General features: G+C 41.5%; 1 protein-coding gene across 4 annotated transcripts in view; it reads left to right on the top strand.

Annotated features, from left to right (window-relative positions):
* The first annotated feature begins 580 nt into the window (after positions 1-580).
* The window catches only part of PATJ (PATJ crumbs cell polarity complex component), a 140,715-nt gene continuing 113,461 nt past the window's right edge, over positions 581-27,834 (top strand). Inside the window, exons 1-12 of one of the 4 annotated variants that reach the window (XM_048312764.1) lie at positions 581-685; positions 6,625-6,684; positions 6,767-6,933; positions 8,565-8,747; positions 10,073-10,212; positions 11,987-12,179; positions 13,876-14,004; positions 15,617-15,829; positions 18,496-18,598; positions 19,795-19,883; positions 21,114-21,252; positions 26,076-26,152. In XM_048312764.1, coding sequence (XP_048168721.1) covers positions 6,663-6,684; positions 6,767-6,933; positions 8,565-8,747; positions 10,073-10,212; positions 11,987-12,179; positions 13,876-14,004; positions 15,617-15,829; positions 18,496-18,598; positions 19,795-19,883; positions 21,114-21,252; positions 26,076-26,152 — 1,455 coding nt within the window. In that variant the 5' untranslated portion in view covers positions 581-685; positions 6,625-6,662. The other 3 variants (XM_048312761.1, XM_048312763.1, XM_048312762.1) reach the window with 3 other exon arrangements.

The raw sequence follows: 27,834 nt of genomic DNA on the forward strand, positions 1-27,834 counted from the left end.
TTGCCATTCCCTTCTGTGAAGTGGTGGGGGCTGTGCTGCTGAAGCTGAGCAGAGCACATTATTATACAAGTATTATTATACACAGTTCACCCGAGGATGTACACCCGTGTGTGCAAAGGGGAGTTAACTCCTGCAGCAAAGCCCTTGCACCAAGCCGCCTCTACGTGCCCCTCTGTGGGGAGTTCAAAACATAGAATCACAGAGTATCATGAGTCTGGACATCGATGTGCTGCAAATAAATGAAAAATAAGCTTTGCTACAATATTTACACACGCGGTTTACCTTCACTGGGGAAGCTGGAAGCCACATGACAGCTTCAAACTATCATCTATAAACAGGCTGGCGGGTCAGGCTCACCTGGAAATTGATTAAAAAGTTAATTTCGGCCCTGAAATCCCGCGGTGGCCAGAGCCCGTGTCCCGCTGGAGCCCGGCCCGCGGCCGGCCGAGCGCTGCCCCCGCGGGCGCGGCGGAGCCGGGAGGGGCCGAGTCCCGGCCGTCCCTCGGGAGGCGGCTCTCCCGCCGCGCCGCCCCGGCTTCCTGCGCCGCAGGTGAGCCGGGATCGCCCCTCGCTTCCCGCTTCCGCCCAGGTGAGCGCCGGCGGCCATCCCGCCGCTCCCGGCATCCCGCCGCTCCCGGCACCCCGGCATCCCGCCCCCGGCGCCACCGCCGCCTCCCGCCCGCAGGTACCGCACCCGCCCCGGGAATGGCACGGATGGGGTGGGATGCGATGGGAGGGAGGGGGGCACGGACAGTCGGCGTGGTGCGAGGGCTCTGCTGCAGGAGTTAATTCCCCTTCGGACACGGCGGTGTGGATTATCGGGTGAAATGCGCGCATAAATATCTAAAGGGGATAAATAATCTGTGTTTATCTGTAGTAAGTATTCCAGCCTGCCAAGAGGATGGAGCCGGGCTCTGCCTGGTGGCGCCAAGCAATAGTACAAGGGGCAGTGGGTAGAAAGTGATGCCCAGGAAGTTCCGCCTGGATGTGAGGATGAACTTCTTCCCTGTGCGGGTGACAGAGCACTGGAACAGATTGTCCAGAGAGGGTGTGGAGTCTCCCTCACTGGGGGCATTCCAGAACCATCTGGACACACTCCTGTACCTTGTGCTCTGGGATGGCCCTGCTTGAGCAGAGAGGTTGGACCAGATGACCCAACTGTGGTTCCTTCCAGCCTGACCTATCCTGGGATTCTCTAAGTGTTTCCAACAGTCTCCTGCTTCCAGAGCCAGACCCGTATTTTGCTGTGAACACCAGCTTGACCAGTATAGCCGTGGCCAGGATACCAGGCTGCGCTCACCCAGAGACCCCCAGCTGAAAGCCATTCTGGCACCGGGGACCTCGACAAGTCCCTGACACCCCAGTAAAGACAGGGTAGGGCTGCATGGCTCCCGATGGCAGCCAAAGGCTCTCATGGCACTGGTTTCATCCTGGTGTTGTGTTGTTGTGCAAACAGTTTCCATTGCTCTGAGAGGCTGGCTCAGGAGGAGGAGGGAGGAGAGGAGGGAAGTAACACACCTGTTGCAACACTTCCCCTCAAGTGCCTGTCAATCCAGAGATTCTTAGCAGAGCAGGTTTTTACTTTGTTTACAGGTGGTTAATAGGAAAACACTTCTTCCGCATTCCTTGTTAATTTTTGACCCTTGTAAGTTCAGCGTGGTTCCCGGTCTAACAGCTCTGTTCCCCATGAAGTGTAATTTGTTAGCTATGTACACTGTCATCAAAGTACATAGGATTTATTGGCAATGACAATATTTAGATACTGGAAACGAGTTTTCCATGAGAACAGGTTTCTGAGACTGTGTTTTTGCTTCATGGAGAGCAGCTTTGGCTTGAGCTCTCTCTTCTATTAGACAACAGAGAACCCACACCGGCACTTCCCTAGAGGCTGAAGTCCACAGGAATTCAGGTTCTGCTTGCTATAAAAGTTACCATGCCTGGAGAGTGAGTAAGGCTCCTCTTGATCTGCATTGAGACTGGTAATCACAGGTGCAGAGTGCTGGGTTTTCGTTACTTTCCTCCTCCTCTAGTCACTAATCATCTGTAAAACTCAGGCTGCCCACGCAGTATTTTTTTATTTTTAACAATATTTTGCTGTGACCCACTGTACCCTGGAGAAGTGTGGTGTATCTGTGTTCAGGTACTCACAGAACTATTCAGTTTTTTTCCTTCTTTCAAGTGCCTGGAGCAGTCAGTGTGTGCTCAACAGCATTTTTATAAATCCTGCAGCGTTGCACAGAGCAGAGGTGGTTTCATAGGAAAGGTGTGTATGTGCCATGCTTGGTATGACTGAATTTTACTGTACAGTATAAGTAAAACTGACCATAACATGTAGGATAGCAAAATCTGTGTTAGAATAGTGTTTTTTCACAGTATGGAGTCGCTTGATGGCACGTAAACTACAAAATATTGAATATCTGAAGTTACAGCTGATGTCTTGTGAGGACAATTTAGGATTAAGATCACACTAACAAATACTGTTTTCCCTGGCTTTTGCTTTTATCAGCGGTTAAACTGAAACTTTCCAAGTTAGAGGTCTCGGTGATGAGGAGGATGATATGCACTGTATTAGTCACTCCTGATAACAGGGCCAGGAAAAATTCCAACTGCATTAGTGCAGAAAGGTGACTTTGGATTGGGATGAGCCCTTTGGCTGTTCCTGCGGCAGGCTGCTGAGGCTGGCCATTTTAGAAGCCTTTGAGAAATAGCAGCAGTTAGTTAGCACTTGTGGGTTTTAATATCCCAAAAGGTTTCAGCCAGGCTGAGTGGGGAGAACATCCCATGAGGCCGTACTTTTCCTGGAGGGATGCAGGTTGTTGGAGGCCAGGTTGAAAGACACGAAGCAGAAGCGGTTGTGGATGAGTGGGGAAAAATGGGCAGAAGAATCTCTGCTGGCTGAACCATGTCCTCTTCCAAACCCCAGCAGCAAAGCCTCAATTTCCATCTTTCGGCAGCCCTTTGTGGAGAGCAGGTGCTTGTCAAGGCTGCTGATGGGATGTGGGGATGTCATGTTCCCCTCTGGCTCTGGGATCGCCGGGGCTGAGCGCTCCGTGTCTCTGTGCAAGTGGCAGGCGTCTGGCAGGGGGGTGATGGCAATGGAAGACTTAAACCTTTCAGCTCTTCTGATGACCTCTGCTGGCACCAGCATGGGGGAATTCCTTTTTCCTTATGTTGCTTTTGAAGAAGATCCAAGTCTTGGGATTTCATACAAAACCTTCTGAAGTTTTCCCACTCCCTCGGATGTGTTGAGTTCAACTCTCAGAAGTGAAGACAGTGGAACCCCAGATGGATGCTGTCCTGGGGTTAGAAAACACTCAACCTTCTGAAATTCATCATTTTCTTGATGATTTTATGGTTATGTTGGAAGTTGTGACATAAATGTTGAACTGAGGTTTCCAATAAGATAAATAAGCGTTTATAGAAGTTGGAGACTGGAGCTAAGGAAGCGGAATGTGGAGTGCATGGAACTGATTTTAACAGGACAAACCAAAGTGTTTTGGATCATTCTTCAAAATTAACACCTAGGAATGGACTTTCTAATTTATCAACTGTTTGTTGATACTCTGCCTGGACTTAGAGTGTGTTTGGAAAATGTTTAATGATAAACTGTTTGGGCTGTTAAACATAGACATCAATAATACATGGAGATGTGAGTTTCTCTGGTGCCCAAAAGCCAATCTTAGAGGCCTGTCCTCAATTATCCATGACTTGAACACTCTAAATTAGTTTATATTTTCAGGGTTCCCTTCACACCAGAAGGAACTGTTTGCTTTAATTTTTCCCCCCCACTCTCTTTTGGAAGAAAGGAAAAGAAAGAAGTACTGAGTGTGGTTTTAACATATTGTACCAAAAAAAAAAGAAAAAAAATCACTAAAAAGCATTGCAAGCTGGCTGGAGGCCAGCTCTGATCATGAGGAACCCCAAAGTGCTGTGTAAACTTGAACTGTTATTAAACCACCTGAGATCCACTTGGGCATCCACTGGCACAAGTGGCCTGCAGTGGCTCTTAGGGACACTTGGAGCAGCTCAAGCAAGAAGCTGAAACTTTCTTTAATCTTTTTTATTTCCTCCTGTTTTGTACCTCCTTCTCCAGGGAACTTCTGCCTCGATGGAGCCAAGATCTCTTACCTATAATTCTTCTCCTTAAATTTAAATCTCCGATTTTCTCAGGTCATAATCAATCATTCCCCATTGTCGTAATTGCTGTTGTTACACCCTCTGTAATGGAAAAAAAGATTAATTTTGGGGATGGTTAGCATGGCACTTGGAGGCTGTTTTGGAGTGAGACTGGGTGTTTCTCGTGGTGCAGTTTGGTCCTGCTATGAGGTGTGAACACATCACCACTTCCCCTCTTGTCCCCCTCCTGCCAGTGCTGGCAGCTCAGAGCTGGCTGGGCACAAAGCTCACCCCACCAAAATGTGAAGGATTCATTCTGAGTGTTTAGCTCCCTGTTCCAGCTCATGGTGGGATCAGCTGAATGGAAAATGGAAAGGGAAGAATAAATGCATGGAAGAGGGCTGGGGAGCTGGACCAGCCTCTTGGCTTTGGCTCTTGGGTGGGCATGGTGCTGTCAAGTCGTTATTTCCTGCCATGCTGGGTTTCTTCTCTGGGTTTAATCTTTTCTTCACCCCACTGCTGATTTAAAGGTGTTTCAAGCCACTTTTCCTCACAGGAGTTATTTTCCATCCCTTTCTCATTTTGGTTCGCTCGCTTTAGAGTTTTTTTTTTTTTCCTCTTTTAACTGCTGATGTGAGGTAGAAAAACAGAGGAGGGAAGCGAATGGAGTGAAGTTAACCCGGGAAGAAAGAACAAATTTCCATATTCTTTGTCCTGATTTGTTAAGGTTCATGCAGTATTTTCATTCGAGGAGGTTAAGTTTTGTCTTTCTGGTTTAATGAAGACTCAGGAGTGTGTAAGGAAATGGTGTTTTCATCTGTTCTTCAGAATCAGCTCTCAGCTCAGAATCAAAGGCTGCTGTGCTCTTAGAAGTGTTTTATTTCCAATGGAAAAGAAAATAAAGCTGCAGCACTTCCAAAAGTTCAGATGCATTCCTGAAAATCTTTCAGGGGGTTGTATGGCTTTGCTGCTTCAACTCTTGCTACGAGTTTGATTTAAAATGACCTCCTAAATCTGTTAATAGTCTTGCAAAGTGACTCCTTTTGCCTGGCCCTGGGTGGAAACCACACAAACCCACCGAGTTCTGCAGGAATTCCTGCAGGAGCCAAAGCTGCTTGGATATGCACAGCAAAGGGTGCATAAATCTGAAGTTTCAGTTTGTGACACGCCTCCATCTACTTCTTCTTTCCCATTAGGTAAATCAACCTGACTCTGCAGGAGAAGGGAAGCTACTCACCTGCATAATTAATATTTTGGTAAATATAACACTGTCCTCCCAGAATTCCAGATGTTTTCACTGAGAGCACAGACAGCGTCAGAGGCAGAGCTGAAAGGATCAGAGATCCTGCTGGGAGAGAGCCCCTGGAATGTGCTTCCCCTGGTGTCACGATCACCATATGACCCTTGCTACTCTTGAGTTGCAAGACAAAAAATAAGTAAAAAGCTTTTATATAGAGAGAGGGGTATGGCTGTTTTTGTTCCAACATAATTCCAAATATATTATTCTGAAATTACACACTTATATACTGGATAGAATTAAAATTACATAAATTGTGCTGTTAAATGGCTGACTTCTTTCAGAAGAGCTTGTACTAGGTGAAGGAATCTTGTTTGGTAGAGCTGCCGTGATAGATTTCAGAATGACAGGCTCCACATCGACTTAATAACATGCAAGCAAGGGTACAAATTTATCATTTCTGCTAATTGCAAGTCTGTTGTTTTTATACTGCCATCTAGGCCTCGGCCCCAGTTGGAGACCTGTTCTATTTGGCACTGTGGAGGAGCATGATAAAGGATATTCTGCTCCTTAAAAGCTTGATAAAGGATACTTTGCTGTTAGTGTATGTAGAAAAGAAAAAGGCAAACACCTGCAGGAGAAGAGAACAGGTTTCCTTCACCTGTTGTGAATCAGGCTGTGATTGGAACTGACCTTCCTTAGGAACATGTTGGAATAGGGATTACTATGCCCAATTTTGGGCTTTAATTCTGTGCTGTCCCATGAGTGGAGGGAACAACATTCTTTTATAGGGAAACACAAAAGTTTCACCTGTATTGCCATCCAGCAGGGCTGAACGATCATGATAAGAATACTGTCTACAAATGATCAGGTGGAAAATATCTTCTAAATAATAGGTAGATTTTAGCTCTGTGTATATCTGTGAAGATCACAATTATAATGTCAATATCCAAAAGAATTTGGTTGAGCATATCTGTGTTTCGGTTTTCTTAACCTGCATTTTTATTCATATTTGAAAGCGTTGTTTATATTCCTTCCTGTGTGTGAAAGGCAAAGCACATGAAACAAGGACAAAGTTTTGAATATGCTGAGGCTATGTTGAGAGCTTTGTTAAATACTTGGGGTAAGCAACAGGGTAGTAGTATTTTTTTATTAAATTTGTTGTAGTTAGCTTAGTATTTTATTACTGCATTTATCAAATGTTACTATTCTGTTGGATATATCATTTATTAATTTGATTTTTTGTTGTTGTTGTTGTTTTTAAACCTCAGCCAGGTTATTTTGAGTAATTCTGAAAATAACCCTCAACATGCCTGAAAATCCTGCAGCAGGTATGTGGTCTGAAAATGATTCCTTTTGCTGAGTGCTGAGCAAAGAAGCTCCATTCCTAACCTGGACTCCTTTGTGGTGCAGATAAGCAGCAGGTGCTGCAGATCCTGGATCGGCTGCAGGCAAAACTGCAGGAGAAGAGGGATTCCCAACACCAGGAAAACCTGACTATTCTACGGAACACCCTCAGGAGCCCCTTGTTCAACCAGATACTGACTCTCCAGCAATCCATCAAGCAGCTGAAGGAACAAGTGAGTGTAAAATTACTGTTGTTGGTGTGATGATAACTCTGGGCAAGTGGAAGCTGAATCAGGATGTGTAGGCGTGTGTTAACGAGGGCGCTCTCGTTAATAATCTGTAACGTGGTGTGAGTGAGTGTTGGGCTTTTTTTCTTCTGTGGAGCTGGTGTCTGCAGAGGCACTGCTGAAATGAGAAGTGGTTTTGCAACAAACAGGTCATGGGGCAATGTGCTTTAAAAGGGATGCAGGAGAGGCAGGGTTGTGTTGGAAAAAAACATCTGCAAAAGACATCAGCTCCAGTATTTTGAGTCCTGAGCAGTGTTGGAACTGGGATCCTTTGTTTTTCACAGGAACTAAGTGCTGTTTATCAGCTCACTGGCAGCATCTTTTCTCCCTAAAAGACAGCATCGCTTAATTCCCTCTAATTTTTACAAGAATGCTTAACCTGCTTCAGGATGTAAAGTGTAGAAAACCCAGCCTGAAGATTTGCCAAGCTCTGATGCAGCCGTACCCAAGCGAGTTTTAAAATGACTCGGCTTCAGCAGCGGTTGGAACTTGTGTGGGTTGGTTTATGAAGCCAAGTGACATTTGATTTTGCGGACAGGGGCATCCACAGCACAACCTGGTGAACACATCTCACCCTGCAGTTAAGATAAAATCATCAGCAAACTTAAACCCAGCAACTGAGCAGCAGCAATCCCCATCTGTGCTGCCACAGTGCCCAGCCGGAATTACAGCAGGGTGGGTGTCAGAGGGACAAGGCCACCTCGCTGTCGTTGCCAGATGTCTTGCAGGTGTTCCTGCCTGGGTGGCCTGGTGGTGGCTGTGCTTTTCATTATCCCTCCTTCCCAGGTTCCCATAGATGCTGCATCCCTTCCTTCCAAAGTTTGGATGCATGTTTGCAGGCTATTAAAAAATGTATGAAAATGCAAATGTATCTAAGAAGTTACTGTGACGTAGTGGGGTTTATATTCAGAATGTTCAGAACTCTCTTATCTCGAAAATTTAGGTTTTCTTGAAATTCTATTTAAGCATGGGCAGCTTCATTCAGGATGGGATTTTCCAGGTTATGATGTCACGCTAGGAATATTTTTGCATTTCTTCGTTATCAGTGAGGACTAGAAGTGCAAGTCCTAGCAGGGATAACATGTTCAGTGGTAGTTGGTTTGTACCCTAGACTCTCTCCGGGGAAGGGATAATACAGACCAGGCCTCAGGCTCCTGAGTGACTCAAAATATTTGGATTTTTGTGCCAAAGTTCTACATAGCTTTGCCTGACAGTTGCAGCAGTGCTTGAGAGCCTCTTTAGAGTTCGGTGCTTTTGCATGTGTTGTTTCTGGAACACCAGGGTGAAAAGAGGATAAGGGGCACGGGCAGGGGAGAAGCATGAAAGAAACAGAGAGAAATGAGTGGAGTAGAAACACAGCTGAAACATTCAGGGAACTTCTGAAAAACAGTTTAAATTTCATGTGGTAGCTTGGTTATAGCTTATCTATTAATGCTGCCTGATTTATACAGGTGAGTATATTTGTGTGAATGGGCACAGGTATTCTCCTTTGGCAGCCTGCACACAAAATGGTGTTTGTGGAAAACCTTTCCTTTTGTTTTCAGTAGTTTTTCCACACCTTTGTTCATTTTCAACAGCTCAATTACATGCCCCCTGACCGCTCAGTGGATTTTGATTTTACCAAGAGGGGGTTGTTGGTGTTTGCTGACAAATCAGTCACTGCTGGGACACCTTGCACTTCACCTGGACCCAAAGCATCAGCCTTCACTCCAAACCTGGGAGTTAATGAATTTAACATGATCATCCAGCAAATGGCAAAGGTAAGGCTCTCAGGGTTAGTGAACCAAACTTTTGTTCCTTTTGGAGCATTTCACACTGCTTTTTTTGTTGTGTGTCTGGAAGCATGGTGCCTCCTAACCAGGAGAGAGTAGAAGTGTTGAGAACTTTTCCCTGTGGAAGATAATGTCAGGAATAGGAAGTGGTTTGGTGGCTTGTTTTGTTTTTTAGCTTTCTTTGCCAATTTTCTGGTTTACTTTCTACCAAACACACCAACATAGTAAGAAAATTTCGATTGCCAGAAAGCATTTTTGGTATTTGATGACACTTAATTGAAATTGGACATTTTCAGCAGAAACTTGTTTTGATGGAGGCACTTTTTTATCAAGTACATTTTAAATTGGAAACGTACCAACTTTATGAACTGTGCAAAGTATTAAAAGAACTAGCATGTAATATTTTATTTAACTCTTTATTTAGTGTGTCTTAACTTTGTCAGACAGATGCAGATTTTAAAAGCTTGTCATGTAGCATGGACCAAATTCCCTAAGAATTTCTACAGGTGCAGACATCCACCCATGGGGGACTGGCATTTATACCACAAATGTATTGTTCTCTGTTATTTTCAACCATTAATTTAATTGGTTATTCATGCCTTTCTATATTAAGTAACTGTTGCTAATTGACTTCCTTAATGTAGCTGTAATATTTTGAGCATTACTCTGCTCATTAGTGTGTCATTAACTCATCAGAGATAAGATTTACAGTAAAGGCTGCACGTTATTTGGAATAAAAGAGCTGTGATAGCAGTGCATTCTCCCAGTAATATTTCCCAGTAAACATCCCCAGCAATCTTGTATTAGAACTGAAAAACAGGCAGTTGCAAAAGCAAACTTTTTTTAGCATTAGGTGTGAAGCTACAGGGAGGGGAAGGAAATTAATTTTCTGTATTTAAAAGCTGAAGTCTTTTGAATGCACACCTAAAAATCAGCATTAAAAGCATGGGGAGCCAAAACACAAGTAATTTAGTTCAGCTATACAGCATTTCCAGAAATCCCAAATATATTGCTCTAGACAGCACTTCGTTCATAGTTTTCATCCAGTTTGGAATTCATCTCATAATGTGAATGAAGTGTGAAAGCAGCTCTTAAATTCTCTGAGGTTTCAGAACCTCAGAGTGCTTGCATATCCAATACGTTGCTATATTAAAAATAATAAATGGAGGAGCTTTTATAGAAATAACATATTCGGTATTTTGCCTTTGTTTAGTCTTAGGAGGAGAATAATTCTCCAAGTGTTCATAAATTTTGAAGTAGCTCATTCTATTGCTTTGAAAATTAGTAAGTCATTTTATCTTCTGTTTTATTAGGGAAGACAAATAGAATCAATAAAGATTGATAAACCTTCTGTTGGAGGTCTCGGATTTAGTGTGGTTGCCCTTAAAAATCCCAGCCTGGGAGAAGTTGGTATCTTTGTCAAGGAAGTCCAGCCAGGAAGCATAGCTGACAGGTGAGATCTTCATAATTGTGCTGGAAAATTGTGTTTTCCGTGAAGGGAAAAGTCATGACCTTCACGTTGAAAACTCTATCAGAATAACATGTTTGTCTGGGTTATCTGGTGGGATATTTTGGTGGTGGTATCTTGCTTTTCAGCTAAAGGGACTCATATTTTGAGGATCAGGTTTTCAGATGGGTTTTAAATATCCAAGCCATTCATAAATGGAATTTCCAGAAATCATTACTCACTTTAGAGAATCTTGAGTCCTGATTAAAAAAACAAAAGAAAACTCTGAAAAAAAAACCCCAAAGAAAATAAAAATTAGATTCCATTTTAATTTTTATCCATTGTGTCCCTGAAAGATTTTTTTTCCCCCCCCTTCTTCCTTTATTCATGTGCCTCTGACAATGCCCTATTTATAGTTGGTTTTACTGTTTATTTCCTGTGTAAATTTAGATCCACTCCTCCCGACAGATCCCTGCACAGATGTCATCATAGAATCGAGGCTCCAGGCAGTTTCTTCCTGTATTGTCTGTGGGTTTTCACCCAACAACAAAAGACAGAGCAATCCTTTAAAAATAAAATGTGATTGTAAAACCACAAGAGTTGGCATGAGACAAATGCAGTGCTTGGAATTATGTTTCAAGAAAATGTGTCTAGATTTCAAGTCATTGGTGTCACTTTTTAAATAACACATGTCAGGAAGTGCCAACACAGGATGACAAAAAGAGTGGGGAGAGGTTGGAATGATAATGGCGATGGGCCCACAGAGAACACACCAGAGAACACTTAAAGAAAAGCATATTAAGGCTCTTTCAAAGTGGAGACAGATGGACTGATCCGGATGTCAAAGGAGGGTGAATATCTCACTTTAGGATTTGATGACCTGCTGCTCACTTTCTTTGATGAGAGAATCTGAAATATGGTTAGTGCTCGAAGAAAGTGATTTCTGGGAAACATCTTAAACATGGCATGATAAAAAGGAAGTTTAAAATGCCTTAGTTAAGATGTGCAGTTACATTGTTTGGGAGTTTATAAATTTCCCCAGCATGCTTCCCATTTTGCTTCTGAGACAAGATCTCCTGGAGACTTTTTTGGATTCCTACAGAGCTTTGAAGGCAGTGTCTGTCTATGTAACAGTTTGGTCTCGTGCTCAGAATGAATATTTAACAAAGGAGATGAGTGATGGTTTCTCTCTTGTCACAAATCTAAATTCATCACTGGGGTGAATTAACTGTGAAATTTATATTATCTCAAGGTAGCAACTGAACTGTGCGTTGCTCCAAGACAGTTTCATGTCTGAAGCTTGATACTATAAATTTTAAGTAAAATATAAATATGCAGCACATCAATCTTTAGATTAAATAATGATACAAAACAGCATCAAAGCCTGAGTTGTGGGTACTTAGAGATGGCATCATGTAGTGCTAAACATAATGAAGAATAGTTCCTAGTTTATTGTGTAACTACAAAAATACTTTTTTTCTGCTTTGTAGTTCAATATCATCAAGAAAGGATGAGGGAATTGAAATTAAATTTTGAATAGAGGCATGGTAAAGAGTTGAGCAAATTTCTGCACCATGCTAAAGCTGGAACAAAATGTGGCTGGGCAGTTCAGAACAGTGTGGATTGAATGTAGTTTGTAAGCTGGTGAAGGCACCCCAATAAGCAGATTTTTAAAATACATAAACATTTAACCTTGCACAACTGTTCATATTTCAGTTACACGAGCCTGATGTGAAGTCACTGTGCTGTGTTTAAAAATTGCTTTCAATGTTTTGTTAAGGGATCAAAGACTGAGGGAAAATGACCACATACTGGCCATTAATTGCACGCCATTGGATCAGAACATTTCCCATCAGCACGCCATTGCCCTCCTCCAGCAATCCACAGGATCCCTGCATCTGGTGGTGGCTCGGGAGCCACTTCAAGGGAACAGCAGAACCGCCTTATTAAGTGATGTAAATCCACCTGAGACTGTGAGTTGTTGTAATGCTGTCAAAATCAGATTTTCAGCTGGGCTGGATATTTTTTTTTCCGTGGTTCTAAGTGTTTGTGTTAGCAAGTTTTACATGGAGGGATTTTTTCCTTTAATCAGATTTTATATGTGATGACATTTCGTTTAGACTCACTGTGCAGTAAGTACAAGGCTTCCATTGCAAAGCTACGTGGAGTTGTTATCAAACAGATCCTGGGTTTTTATGGGATAGCAGAAGCTTTAGTAGATCACCATATTCTTATCAGCAGGGTCTGTTCAGCACAGGCTGGATGAAGCATTTGATGGGAATACCCAGCTGAAACCTACTTGTGCTCAGCAATTAAAGATGCTCTGATTACCTCTTAAAAGAGAGTAAACATAACCTGCCATGAGCACTGCTTGAAACAGCCCAAGCAATTTAAACTGGCACTGCTCACACCAAAAAGCCTTGTCTTTGTTTTAAAAAACAAACACAATTTATCTGTTAAAGAACCTCTCAATCCCCGTTTATTTATCAGCTTGTTTTGGTTCTGGGTTGTTTTTTTTTTTTTCCCATCTGCAAATTTCAGTGATTGGGAAGCCTTTTGTTTTTGTGACAAAGGAGAGCTTGTCACTGGGACATGTAATAAACCAGGGCTGAACTTCCATCTGTGTTCCACCCATATGGTCCAGGTGGCTTCCCTGAATTCGGTCAAACTGCACACCTAAATCCAGGGATTGCAATATTGGAATCTGAATTTATTATGCTATTAGATTTTGATGAAAATCTGGGTAAAAGCAGTGCTTTTCCTTATTCTTAGTAATTATTTCCCTCATGATTATTACAGAGGTAGTGAAATCTGAAGGTTTTAGTGGATAATCAATATTGTTTATTGCACTGAAAATTTTAAAGAATTAAATTTTAACTGCTTTTTCATTGAAAGATCCGCACTGAACAGACTAACAAAATAAAATACAAATATATATCTCTGCAGGGGGTCTTTAAACTTCTTTTATGATATTTAACTGGCTTTGGCAAAGATTTTCAGTATGCTAATAAATCCTTTATTCGCAGAAGACTTAAATCTGCCTACTTTGCTCCATTTGGGCCTGTATGAGATATTAATCTGACAGAAACATTGGCTGGGTTTAGGTTGCTTAACAGCTTTGTTATTTTCAGGTTGTCTTGTAGAACATAAGGTCATGATACAGTGTAGCTTGGAAATTTGCTTCCAATCCAGTATGGCAGAATATTATGCTGTGCTATTAATTCAGTGCTGAATGGTGCTGTTCAGAGTGTGTAAGTGAAGTAACAGAAATAAGAATTTGGGCAACACTGACTGAAAACTGGACCAGTGCAAGCTCCTTGCCTCTGTTTTTCCCTCTTGTTTGCAGTACTCTGGATTTATAAAAAACGAAAAGGATACTTTTCATCTTGGCAGGAAAACCTTAAAATTGCTTTTTCTTCGTCAAGCTTTTTCCTAGTATCCTGTTATCCTGAAAGTGAAGGACAAAATGTGTGTTTAAAAACAGATGAGAAATCCCACTGCGTATTTATGAGGAAATGGAGCTGAGTGAACAAAATCCCACAGATCTCCAATACCTGGGGTGGAGACAGAAAATTGCTCTGATTAATTCTCCTCATTCCTGCTACACGTGGAAGTGAGAAACATTAACGATCATCCGAAATTAAAATCTCCTGTTTTTATTAATTGCAGATTCACTGGGGCCACATTGAAGACGTTGAGCTGATTAACGATGGTTCAGGATTAGGCTTTGGAATCGTAGGAGGAAAGTCGAGTGGAGTAGTTGTAAGAACAATTGTTCCTGGGGGATTAGCAGATCGGGTAATTTGTTATATTATGTCACTTCTTATTTGATTGCAAAGTATAATTAACTGCTTTTGACAGTCTTAAAATAAACTAATATACTTAAACAAAAGGAAGCTGATAGCATCAAAGTCTGAATGCCAACACATGCTTCATAAATAAATACATTAAAGGTATGATGGAGGAAAAAGTCAGCACCTGATATAAATTAAGTTGTTTCTCAGACAAGCTTTGGCTTTTTTAATGTTGTTGAACATGCAGAAATTCTGAAAAGTTGCCTGATATTTTTCATACTTTTGGTATTTTCAGCCTTTGGTCAGTCTGGGGCAGAACAAATACTCTGTAGAATCTGGCAACATCTATGGGGACAAACTCTCCAAGTGAATTGTCAAGCAAGAGAGTCTGCCCTACCAAAGTCACTGCATTGCGAGGTTCAGTTTAGAGACTGAAAATGTCCTGTTTGTAGAGGGTTTCATTGAAGGGGATTTTGATCCCTGCCCTGCAGCCTGACCAGTCCAAGGAGACACTTGGGTTTGATGCAAAGCCTTTTGAAGGCACAGTTTGTACCTTGATTGTTGTCTTTAAAGACTGGGTGCTGAGTGTTGCTACATTTCAGGAGTAGAACACTTGCAATAACAAAACAGATTCAGATTTTTAAAATTAATTTGGTCACGATGAGTTACGATATTTGAGGACTGGAACCCATAGAGACAAAAGAGAGAGGCAAAAGTACTTCCTCTAGTACAGGATGGAAATAAAAGCTGGAAATTTGGAGAGCTTTACTGGAAAATGTTGGCTTTTTCTTGACTGTCTCCCTCTGAACCTGTCGTGTATAAATGAGTATTTTTTAATTTTTGTCTAACACCTGTTTTGCTGTAAGGAATAAAGTGTTTTGGCTACCAATGAAGCATGTAAGCTAAGAACTCACCACATCATTCTCAGCTGAATGAGACATCATTAGGAACATGTGAAATAATGAGGCATGTACATGTTAAAATTGGATGAGTTTGTAAATGAGTTTGAGTTGGTTCTGGGAATAACCCTGTGATTGCTGTATAAATCAGTGCACCAAAGGTGGTGGAGCTGTGCTGATCAATACCAGCTGAGGATGTGGTGGTAGGAATTCTTGCTTAAAATGGAAATGATGGTGTAGGTCATGAATCACAATTATCAGGTGAAAAATGGGTTGTGTGGAGTCTTGTTACCTCCAGTGGATTTACTCACTCGAGTTGGAGCTGGTCACATAAGAAAAAAATTGCCCGGCTAGTACAGAAGTATGAGGGAAAAACTCTAGAAAGTCCTCAATCAAAATGCTGTGCTTTTATTCTAATCCCCTATCTGATGAGGGGCGTTCTATGAAACAGAACACACAACAATCTGTGAGATTATAAAACAGTGTTGCTGCCTGTTTTCTCCTAAATGAGCAAAGGGTGGGAAACCCAGCATGTGACTGTGCAAACGCGTCCTTGAATTATTTACTATGTTGCCATAGTGGTCATTTTTCTGACATTTCCTCCCATTGGTTCTCGTGGCCATGAAGATGCCCCCGCATAGTTCCAGTTTTTGTGATAGAACAGATACTTTGTGTATGGACTGGAAACGCTTTTTGCCATTTAATTTGTGCTTGAAGGATGGGAGGCTGCGGACAGGAGATCACATCTTGCAGATTGGAGGGACCAACGTGCAAGGAATGAGCAGTGAGCAGGTCGCCCAAGTGCTGAGGAACTGTGGGAATTCTGTCAGGATGATCGTTGCGAGGGACCCCAAGTGTGAAGTCGTGGAGGCTCCACCACCTCCTGTGAGCTGGCCAGTCAGCACATTACCTTCGCTTCAAAATGGGAATGTGAGTATCTCTGCTGCTTCCTTGTGACATTTTTAAGCATGTTTGTGGCTTGTGATCAGAAAGGAAGAAGAGAACAGAATGTTCTTGGGGCCTAAAGTGCTTCTCCTCTCTTGAGTTTCCAGATACCATATGCTGGTATTTAAGTGGTCTTTATTATAGCCCTGCCTTCTATAATTTTTCCCTTTTTCCTGTATCTTATATATATATACCTATAATCTTGGGATTGGAATGACTGGCTTTACAGAATTTATTTCAGAGTGGCTAATTTAATTACCAAGACCATAAATGTTATCGATAAGTGGTACTTTTAGTTCTTCTTCTTAGCTCATTACATTTTTTCTAATCAATCATTTGTAAGTGGATTTAAAACTGGACTGTGAATTTCCCTAGTCTGAAATCCAGAGAGCCACGGCCACACCAGAATTATTCAGCACAATCATCTTTTTATGAAACATAAGTGTAATGTTTTCATAGTCTACGCTACTGCCTGTGATAGGAAATATATCTAAAAATTTTGAAACTTGTTTTAGCAAATCTTATCATGGTCATATCAAAGTCTCTTGTTTTTGAAGTCATTCTTTTCAGTTTTGAGTAATTAAAATCAACAAATGCTACACTAAGTGTACAGTAGGTCTCGAAACATAAACAAAGCTGTGCTTGTGTACCATCTGCTACTACTGTGCTGCTTAGATTTAGGTGTAGAATCTGAGTAGCCTTTTCTTTCTTGTTTAGTTTCTTGAATATGAGTGAAGAGAGCTGGGGGTTTTTTGAAGCACTGTTTTTAAAAGTCACAGTAGAAGTCACTTCACTACAAACTCACCTCTTTGCTCCTTGGGCACAGTCACTGCAAAGGCAGCTTTGTGTTTTACATCTCTGGAAAAATGCTGGGGCTGTGTCAGTCGAGTATTTTGGGTCCTTCTCAAGCTCCTCTTCTCCCCACGGGGATCCCAGGAGGGATCAGTGCAGTAGGAAACGCAGTGTCCAGGAGATGGGAGGGGGTGATCTGCATCCCTAAGGTTGGAGCCTAAACATTGGGCTTGTCCAATGCTCTGACAAAAGGCTTTCCAAGGGAATCAGTTATGAGGCCCTTCTTTCCTGACTGGATCATATTTTCCAAGGCCCATATTAGAGGCAAAATAACACGGTCTTAGTTTTGTTTCCCCCACAAAATACTGTTTTTCTCTCTTCCTGTTGTCACTGATCAACCCTGAGCACTGTAAATGCTGCAGCCTTTCTAAAATGGGATTCCTTCTGGATGTCTTTTCAGTGACCTCTGTGTTCCTGCTATGCAGTTTAGAGGAGGGAATATAATTTTCTGATCTAAATAGTGCCTTCATGTGTAGATTTGAAGAAACTCTTCTGCCTGGTGCTAGGAGAGATTTGCTGAAGACAAGATTAGTGGTTAATCTGAATGTATTTATTAATTTAATGATGATTTCAATGATCCACCATTCAGTTTGTGTCAGATTTATAATGGAACTTATCCCTATAATCTAGTTTTTCTCTGGTTTCTGAGTACTTTCACTAGCTGTGAGCTTTGGAATAGAAAACATTTTCCTTTTCTCTTTTTTGCAAACCAGAGAAAGGCATTTTTAACAGGTGGTTAGTTATTTTCAGTTTTATATTAATACTTGATTTTCTTTGGATTTCCTGTAGTAGAGAATAACTGAAACTACTTCTGTCTGTGTGTGAGCACAAGAAAACAATCTTATTATCTGTACTGTCCCAGGCAGTGACAGCAGTGTGAGCAGTGTGCTGACTGTATTTAGGACTTTGCATTTTGGTTTTCCTGGACTCCATTTCGATTATTTTGCATTCTACCAGGAGTGTTACTTAGAGAAAAGTGTTTATAGGCAGAGCACTGACTCTGAGGAGCTTTTGATTGTCAAAACAGCCGGGCTCTTGAGGCCACAGCTCCATTTCAGGTGTTGCTATGGGCTTGTTTACTGGAGATAAGTGACAGCATCCAAACTTATCTTCATCTCCATCAGCCTTTTATGGAGCAAGGGAGTTGGAAGGCATTTAATGAGCTTAATGACTTTGCTGGTGGAGGGAGGTGTGTGTGATAACGAGATAGCTGCCCATCGATTTCTCTTCCTTTGAGAAGTGAAATAGGTATGGCTGGAACTCTGGGCTGCTTTTGATATGGGTCCTTCCAAAGCTGATACTTGGCAAGCATTTGATTGAACTTCTCTTTTTTCACTCCCTTAAGAAATGTTTTCCATTTTCCCAGTCCATTTTTTGCTGTTGGCAGTGACAGTATCCCTCTTGATTTCATCACTTTACCAGACCTTACTCTCATCATCTTCCTTTTGAACTCATTGGCCTGTATCTGATTACAGAAAGCAAACAACTCTATGTATTTTAATTTATCCCTTGCAATCCCAGATTTTTGTGCTTGATCGTTTTTCTCTTTTGGTCTCACCAGTGTCTGTACTGTTCCCTGTCTGAACTCTTGCCTTGCACTTCTGATTTTTGCTGGTCAGAGGAGAGTTGCACAGACATCCCAGGGCCAGCTTTGTAGGGACTTTACAAATGAACTTACATTGCCTTTTAGAAGGAAAAACAAAATCACTGTTCACTTCTGAGGATCTTAATTAACCTGTAATATTGTAATGGCGCTGGGAAATTCAGAGGTTTTTTATTGTCTTGTGCTTTATTTATAGGATAATGACAACTTTTTTGATACCTATGATGTTGAACTTATAAAAAAGAATGGGCAAAGCCTGGGAATAACAATTGTTGGATATGCTGGCACATGTGACATAGGTGAGTTCTACAGGATTTAATTAAGTGTTGGACAGGTGCTTCTCAGGTAGCTTTTATTGACTATGGGGAAAATGAATAGCTCCTACCTGTGCTAGGATATGGGAATGTGGAATCAGGGGGTTTTCCTCCCCTCGATTCTCTTTAAATTAAAGCTCTTAACTTGTCTTTCAAATATCAGTGGCACAAATGATAGTGTGTTTAAAATTGGCCCGACTGAATGTCTGGTTTTATGCATAGGGTAGTGGTTTTTATCCCTCTGCTTCCTCATGGGAATCAAGGAAGTGTTCTGGGAATGTGGTGCAGCTGGACTTGCTCTCCAAGCCTCTTTGCTCCCAGGAGATCCTGTTGTGATGCCAGTCAGGAATCCCAGGCCAATGGCTGGGGAGGGGCACGTGCCAGGCAGCAGGGAAAGGTGGGCTTGGAGCATCAGGGGAGGGGCTTTGCTGAGCACGGACAGACCATGTTGGGCAGGTGTCTGAGGAAGCTCAGCGTCCAAAAAAGGACAGATGAAGTGTCAAGATTCACTAGAACTACAGATCAGCATTTATTTATTAAATAAATGAACATATTTAGAGGGAGTGTGTGAAAGGGAAGTGTTAGTGTTTCAGGTTTTTGGTTTGTTTGGTTTTTTTTTCCTTTGTTTTTATTTCCTTGTTCTCATTGGGAGTTAGAATTAATAATCAAACGCCAAACATGACAAAGGACAGCTTTTCTGATTTCCATGTTTCTCTTTTCTTTTTTTTTAAAGAAAAGTCCTTTTTCATTAAGATTTAAAGTACTAAATTCTTTAGCTGTAAGATGATTGAAGTCCTGATCAAAGTCCTTAAGCACATACTTTACTTTTAGCTTATTTAGTCCTATTGAAATCAAACGCAGCATGGATTTAAGTGATTGTGGTTTAAAGCCTGGGTAAGCACAAGGATGAATCCATGGAGGAGGTGGCCTTTTGTGAGCCATTTTAAGGAAAAAAATTTGAGGTCAGTGTACAGGTGGTTGTGTCAGTGCTGGTTTTTTCCACCAGATATCCTCAGTTTTAAGTCAGGAGTGGTAACGTGCAGATGGTGGGGGTTTATGGAATCGTCACTTTATGGACAGAAGGAACTGTGTGAAAAAGGCTGGAATTAAAAATCTTAATAAGAAAATAAACACCTTAGGTTAATGCAATGACTTGTTTCTCTTCCTCTCCCCCCCAACAGAACCTTCAGGGATTTTTGTGAAAAATATAATACCTGGTAGTGCTGCTGACCACAATGGCCAAATTCATGTTCATGACAAAATTGTTGCTGTAAGTAAATACTGTGCTTATATATTGCTGTAGAACTAATACATTTCATATCTCTGTTAAAAGAACAACATAGTAAAGACTTTCTAAAATTAATTAAACCTCCTCTGCTTTGCAGAAGAAATAATTTGGTGGTTCGTGTTTGTTTAGGTAGACTTGTGACAGAAATGAGCTTTGGCTTGCTGTGGTTAAAGTATTATTTTATATTCAAAGAAGTAGTAAATAGTAGTTAGCTGTGAAAGAGGCAAGCATTTGGATTAAAGTGTTTCAGAGTGGAGAATCTTGGCTCTTGGCCTGCAGTAAAGATGAGCAGCATTAACTTCTACTTGAATTGAATGTGATTCGAGGATTGTTAAGATTCTGCAAGACGTGGCACATTGTTTGTGTTCCTTAATGGCTGTGTAGTGTGGATACAATCAAAATGTTAATGGTCACAATTTAGGTTTAAAAACCCAAGCTTTATGTGTAGAAAAATGGAAAAACCACTGAATAACAGTGAGTTGAATAATAGCCAATTTTGCATTCACAGCACAAGCAGGACTGAATTCCACAGTCTTTTTGTTTTAAGAGATAATATTTATAGAGATATGATTTTAAATTACTTTTAAAATGTATGCCATGCCAGACCTTCCAAAGCCAGCTTCTCCTCTGTGAGAGCAAAAACTAATATAACCTTTTATCTGCAGGAAAGGTCCTGTTGATGCATGATCTGACAGTGAGGTGAACAGACTATCTGGGGTGTAAATTAAAATATCTGAAAATGTAAGAATTGGGCTGTTTAGGGTGGATTATACAGACAGTCGTGTGTGGAAGTTTGTGTTAGAAATCCCTGGGACAACCAACAGTGATAATGAACAGAGCAGACTTTTAGGTTGGATACTCTGCATCCACACTCCTTGTCAACCTGGTTTTGGTAAGCAAAAAAAATTTAAGGAAAAATCTCGGCATACTTGTATCATATTAGTAAATTCTGTTTTGTGGTTGTCCCCACGAAAACAGAAAGAAGAAATTACCGCTGTGTTTCCTTTTAAAATGCATTTTGAAAATAAATTCTCATCAGTGAACTGTAACGGATTTAATGAGATTGTTTTGCAAATACTGCTGTCTTGGGAGAGTAACCCTGTAATTCCTGCACTAAATAACATGGCTGTTGCTTACAGCGTGTGGTACTTCACAACACAGCCTAAGAATGCAGCACAATTACTGTTCTTTGATACAACTTTCTTGTTTTAGGTTGATGGAGTCAACATACAGGATTTTACCAACCAAGAAGTGGTAGAGGCCCTGCGAAACACGGGACGGACTGTGCGTCTCACCTTGCTTAGAAGGAAACCTTCCTCTACTGTTTCTTCAGAAACACCTTCAGATAGAGGTAATTTTTTTTTTTTTTTCTAGCAACTGATCTTATTTTTCACTCCATTTACAGCTACCTTATTTAACAGTTTAGGACTGGATACCACATGATCCTTGATATTTTTAAGGGCGCACTGTTGAAAATTAAGATACTTAAAGAGGAATGGAAAGAGACAAAAATAAGAGATTCAGGAAAATTCTGTGCAAAACTCCTTGTGTAGCCACCCCACCAAAAAAAAAAAAGGGAATTAGTGCAGTGGTGTTCCTACTTCCTATAGTTTGCAGCATATGATTTGGGTTTTATTCATCTATTTTCACAGTGCAGTCAGCTGTTCCAATCTTTGTGTCGCCTGGAGCTGTAGGGACTGAAATTAGTGTGGACACTAAGAATGAGGGAAAACAAGAGCAGAAGGATAATCTTCACAGTGAAAAGCAGCAGAGTCTACACCAAGCAGGTAGATAGGGTATCTTGCAGTGCCTCTTCTGCTTCTGGTTAAAGGTTACCATCTTTAATCCATTTTCAGTACTGGCCAGCTGTCATGGCTTACTCCATCTTTAGCTTTTACCCTGCAATGCTTTCTGAAGTAAAGCTCTACCTCTTGGATCTTCCAACTCTTTCACCCCACCCTGTCCCCAAAACGTAGCGCTGTCCACAGGTTTGCTCAGAGTGGATTCTGTGGTGTCTCAGGGCCTGTAATTCTCTGGATCTTCTTCCTTGCATAAAATTTGCCCTTTTCCAGTCAGCAGTGATCCCCTTTGTTTTGGCAGGGTCTTTTTAAGGTTACAGTCAGTGGAGGTGCTGCCCTTTCAGGAAAGACTCTCATAACTCTGTAGAGCTCAGTGATTCCCCTTTCTGGTCCTGGTCCTGCACTGATGACCTGAGGTGTCCTGCCTGCAGCCTTCCCTTGAGAGAGACTTTATCATCCTCCTCTGCTGCCAGGGCCCTGCACCAGCCTGCTGGGTGAGCAGCATCAGGAGATGGAACTCCTGGGAATTCATACTTCTTTCCTGATCCAGTGTTACCTCAGTCATACCCATTTAATGCTTGGACTCCATCATCTTAGAGATCTTTTCTTGCCTTACTGATTCTGTGATCTTCTTGCCCTCACACGTCTTAGACTCCTGCAGAGTATTTTCATGATATTCTTCTGGTTTCCTGTACCACATCTCTGATACCCATTTGCTGCAGTTTCCTCTTCTGGCACCGCAGTGACTTCATCAGAACTCAAGTCTTGGGTGTAAAGACCTGATAGCTGGAGTTCACAAAAGGCTTTTTTTAACAAAAGGCATTCAGACACAGGGGCAGGTCACAAAGGCATGGGCTGCTCTGGGTTTTAGCTGACTTTGGAACCAAGGCTGGAGGTCTTTCCAGAATCTTCAATTTCCCCACAGATTTCTGGGCTTCTCTACAGGAACTTCTGGGTGAATTTATACAGCTTGTGTTAAAGTCAGCATAAATTATCCTTATGCCTTGTAGTTTCTAAGATATGTAGATGTAATAGAGGATTCTAAATTACGGCTGTCAATGAATAGCAATTTTGCTGTGATTGTCGAAGATCTGTCAGTATTAAAGACAACCTGGAAATGAGAGAGATGTAGCAGTTCCTATATTCCATTCTGTTTGACTTTTCTGTCCAAGCCTTGTAACCAGACATCCTTTGTTGTGACTTTTGCATGTTCCCAGAAATAGGAAGCCAGAACAGAGGTGGTTGAGTAGCTGAGAGTTGGGGTTCTCAAAGCATTGTTTTGCTATGACAGAGGCTAGAAAAGAGCAACACTTTGTCTGTCCTGTGTCACTTGCCCAGGTTTTTTTTTACTGTGGGACTTCTCTGCATATTTCACTCCTGCAGAAATACGATGTATGAGATTTCACCTTGGAATAGAATTTAATGGCCAAGTTTAAATTCCAAAGATAGGTGCTTATTTTGGATGTGGTGATGGGCACTTCATTATAATGGTGCTAAAGTAAATACTGCTAATTTAAGCCTCTGACTAAACTCTGGAAATGCTTTTAGAAGTTTAATGTAAAAGGTATGTTTTATAAAATGCGTATTACTTCCCTTTAAGCCCAGTTGTGTGAAATTCTTATTAAATTGTGTTTCCTGGGGAGGTATTAAGTAGTAATTCTGGCCAGGCAAAGCCATGCTTAAGCAGTTCTGGTACAAAGGCAGCAGGGTTTGGGCTGCAACGTGCACAAGGCCTGAAACTGTGCAGGCAATGAACTTAATAGCTGCCTCTGCAAGCCTGCAGTCTGGGCAGAAGTGCTCCATCCTGCCTTGCAGGAGTACTCAGAACCCAGAGGGATGATGATGGGAGTCAGGAGCTTAAGAGATGTCTGGGGAAAAAGCCCCAGCAGTAGGGCAGGTGAAGGTAGGGCTTTAATGAAGGGCACCAGAGCACAGTACACACCCTTGTGTAGTAACTTTGTGAGACCAGGAGGAAGCTGCAAGAAAAAAAGATCCCAGTTTTGAAGAAGCTGACAGTTTTGACCAGAAAAGATGATTTTTACAATACATTTGTGGTTTCTTCTTTATGCTTGCTAATTAGAAATTAAAAACCTCCTGGAAGCGCAGACAGAAGGACAGGCAAAATATGCTGAAAAGTTGTTGCTAATGAAAGCTGTCCCTGGGAAGTGTTTTCATTTCTGAGGCCTTGGACATTATAGAAGACATGGTACATATGTCAGGTCATGAGGAATTCAGCTGGATGAGAGAGTAGAAGAAATTTCCTATTAGCTGCCATGTGGAAAAAGCTGTTTGGGGAAAAAGGAACATTGTAAGTGAATTGAGTGATGCCACTGGAATTGAATATATTCAATCCAAATCCCTTCAGCCCACATTTCCACAGTTCTAAGGACGTTACAAGCAGAGACTTCAAAGTCTTTGAAAGAAAGAAAGGGGAAAACTTCAAATGGAGACGTACATCAGCACCTGCTCTGAACAACTCGTAGATTTTGGTAATGTGTTTTGGAAGTGACAAAAAAAAATCTGTATTCAGCCAGCTGAACACAGCTTACAGTTGCTGAACTGAACTTTGAGCCTGACCCTGAGATTCATTATTCCTGGTGAACCTTAAAATCTATATTTGGCTGTACCCGAGATTGCAGGTGCTTGGGTCCTGTGTGTTCACACTGTTGTAACTCTGTAATAGCAGAAAAAGAGACTAAGGAATTTCTGTCCCTGTGTTTGTCTGCAAGTGGAAGGAGCAGAAGAATGCACTGGTGTTCTGGTTTTGCTACAGTTGGGAAGTAAAGCCAGTGATCAGCCCGTGCTTGATAATAAGTCTTACATTAGAAACTTAATTTCCAATGAAGTCAAAAAACCTTAGCTGGCAGTTGAGAATTTTAGGACAATTTGTCTTCCCTTTTTTTTAAGGAGATAATTTATTTCAGAGAGAACTGTGGGCTGTATTTACAAACCCAAGTTTTTAATCTTGGTGGGGTGTGTTTTTGGTAGGAGAAAACAGCTGTCAGGATTGCTGGAATTCTCAGATATCTGTGTCTGCTTGAGCCTGTAGGTTGAAGATCCTCTTTCCAAATGACATCTCAGTTGTGAGGCTCTGAGGAGTGTGGTTTCTCAGTGCAGATCAGACAGAATTTGCCTGTCTGGCATGGCTGAAAGTGAGCTGGAGAGATGCAGGGGTGGGCTGTGTTGTAGAAGTGAATTTCAATCTTTGTTTTTGATGAGCGGAGAACTTCAAAGTTATCAAAGTGTGTAAAGAGGATTGTATTGCAGAGCTTTATCTTTGCTGTCTGCAAAGGTGTTGAGAGCAGAGGCAGCTTGACAGGCCATTTGTGCAGGCTTTTGCTCCTAGGTGGGCTCTGAGCTCCTCATGGTGTCTTCACAATTCCCCCCCGAGGTATTTTACTCACTGTTGTTGTGCAAAACGTGAGCTTGTGCTTTACATTCAGAATTTCAGAGCGACGCAGCAGCAACACCGAGTGGTCTGTGCCTTGTCTAGACATCTGACAAACTATTGCAGTCATTCGGGGGGGAAAAAACCCCCAGTTTTTGGTAATTCAGCCCCCAGATGCTGCTGCTGTAGCTGCTCGATGGAATTTGCTGTAGAGCTTGATTCTTACCAGTTACACATTGCTCCAGCTTGGAACTTTATACGTGAGCTGAGCTTCTGGCTGAGGTCAAACACAGGGCAGCCAGTCATTTTCTGCTGTCTAGCTCTGTCAAATTGTCTTACAGGACTGTAATACTGCCTTGGTTGCATAAGTAAGAAAGCTGAAAAGATATAAATGTCAAGATAGCCAAGTTCCCACGGAAGACTGGTTTAGAACTGGAGCTTATATTAAAGCTCATGTTACTTACTGGCCTAATTAAAGTAGACAAGCCTTTATACCTGCCAAATGTATAAATAAAGTCTGTGCCTGCATTGTGCTGACACAGCCCCTCGATAACAGCAATATCTTGTCAGGTGTTTTCCTTCTTCAGGGGGCTCGTTTGGGTGGGAGATGATGTTTCCCTGGAGTGGGAAGCGTTTTTATGGCAACAAATGATGAAGCCGTGTGAAATTTGTTTTGCAGCCTGAAAGAATGATTTATTTACAGTACTGCGTGGTACAGAACTCACATCTCATCATCAAGCATCACCTCTTCTGCCTCTCAGCTGAATAAATCACACTTTTACAGGGGCTGGCATTTTGCATTGTTTTTCCTAAGAAAGACATTTTTGATTTGCACTGTTTGATAGACTCAGCTTAATGCACTTCCCTTTTGGGGATTATTCCCTCTAATCTTTTATTTACACTGAATTTTTATTGGAGTATTTAGAAGTAAATGTACTTCTGAATGTACAATATGCTTGTAAATTTAATATTCACTTTCATATTTAGGAAGAGTCCCACTCCCTCCAGCACATGAGCTAAAATCCAAGTGGGAAAACCTGCTGGGACCAGAATACGAAGTTATGGTATGTTTTATTTCAATAAACTACGTTCATGAATGTTATTTCTTTAAATTACAGATCTGTGAGCTTAGCATTACAGGCTGTTTATAGAACAGTTCAGTGTTTCGAACACATCAGTAACATCAAATTTTCTTTCCTGTAACATCAGGGCTGAAATGTATGTTATAATGAGTTGGGAGATTTGTTGCCCTTTTATTTTATTCTGTTTATATAGATACTATTGTTATACAAATACAAGGCAGGAACAGTGATTTAAGGAAATCAACTGTCCTGTTAAATCTGCATCACAGCAGCCACTTAAAATATATGGCATTTTTATTATTTCATTCATGATCTATTTGTTTTACTGGGCACTGAATAAAGAAAAGGCTCAGGATAGAGCTTCTGTTTTCACAAGAATCTTACAATTCTATCTGAAGAATGAAAGAATGATTTTCAAACATGCTGAGAAAATACGAAGTAATTCTCAGTAGTGTAACTTTGTGGTGCCAGTGTCTAGTAGATATTTCTTCACTTCATATTAAATAATTGCCTAGCAAAAGATTGTTTTGATGAATTGTCACGAGGAGTTGATGGAAATTGTAATTCACTTGTGCTTTTCAGTGCTGGGTGAGCCAGTGAGTACAGATAAAAGACTCCGGACAGTGTTCTTTCCGAAGCCTTAAAAAATTCTCACCACCACCAAGAAAACGCCCTGTTTGTCTTTGCAATGCTTGTCCAGTTGATTTAGAGACACTTATTTTTACTACTTGGAGTAGCCATCGCTCCAGTCACTCGCTGGAAGATTTAAAGTAGCTTTAAGAATTGCCTTGAGAAACTCGCTTCCCTTCTTTCCATTAGCACTCCTTTAAGATCTGAAGTTCGTCTAAGATTATGTACCTGATGCAATAAATCTGTTTGGCTGCTCACTTCAGTTGCTTGGTATTCCCATCCTTACATTTCAAGGGGCTGATATTACCTCCCTGAGCACTATCACACTTCCCACAGAGGACAAAAACCTGCTTAGTTGGTGAATCTGGCTGTTCCCAATCCTTCTTCAGCCGCCGCCGGTGAAATGTCAGCAGTGAAAATGTTAATGATGGGGCCTTTTGAATAATAGAAGGGAACTCTTTTGGCATCCCATTTTGAAAGTCATTTTTTGGTTCTGGTCGCCTGTGCCTCTCTCCTGTGTTCAGTAGCAATGTTCTGTTTGAGTCCAGGCTGTGACACCGCAGTCCCTGTGTCACACTGTCCTCACTCGGCTCCCAGAACTCATCCTGAAGGTCCCTACAGGATTCTCTCAGGAGTATTTATCTTCAGAGGAAATAGCTGTTTGAAGAGAAGGGTTGGTGGCTTCTGTGCTGCTGGTCCTTTGTGGTGCCAGTGGAAGGAGCTGAGATCCTGGGCAGGAACGTAGGACCATGTGGTATCAGTCAGGCTGAGGAGCTACCAATTATAAATCCATTTAGTTACATGCATGGACATGAAATGGGTTCTATCTGGCAGGAAAAACACCCTGAGTACTGGAAAACAACATGCTGGAAGCCCTACTTAAAATTAATCCAAAAGAAAAGTCTAATCTTTATTAAACTAGAAGTTTTCAAAGAAAAGCTACCTGTTTTTTGCAGATCTACCCAAGTGTAGCTTTCTTTCAAATATTCAACTTCAAGTGTCCCAAATTCCAGCCCTGGGCCATTGTCATGATT

Source organism: Corvus hawaiiensis, chromosome 9 (assembly GCF_020740725.1).
Source record: "Corvus hawaiiensis isolate bCorHaw1 chromosome 9, bCorHaw1.pri.cur, whole genome shotgun sequence".
Lineage (NCBI taxonomy): Eukaryota > Metazoa > Chordata > Aves > Passeriformes > Corvidae > Corvus > Corvus hawaiiensis.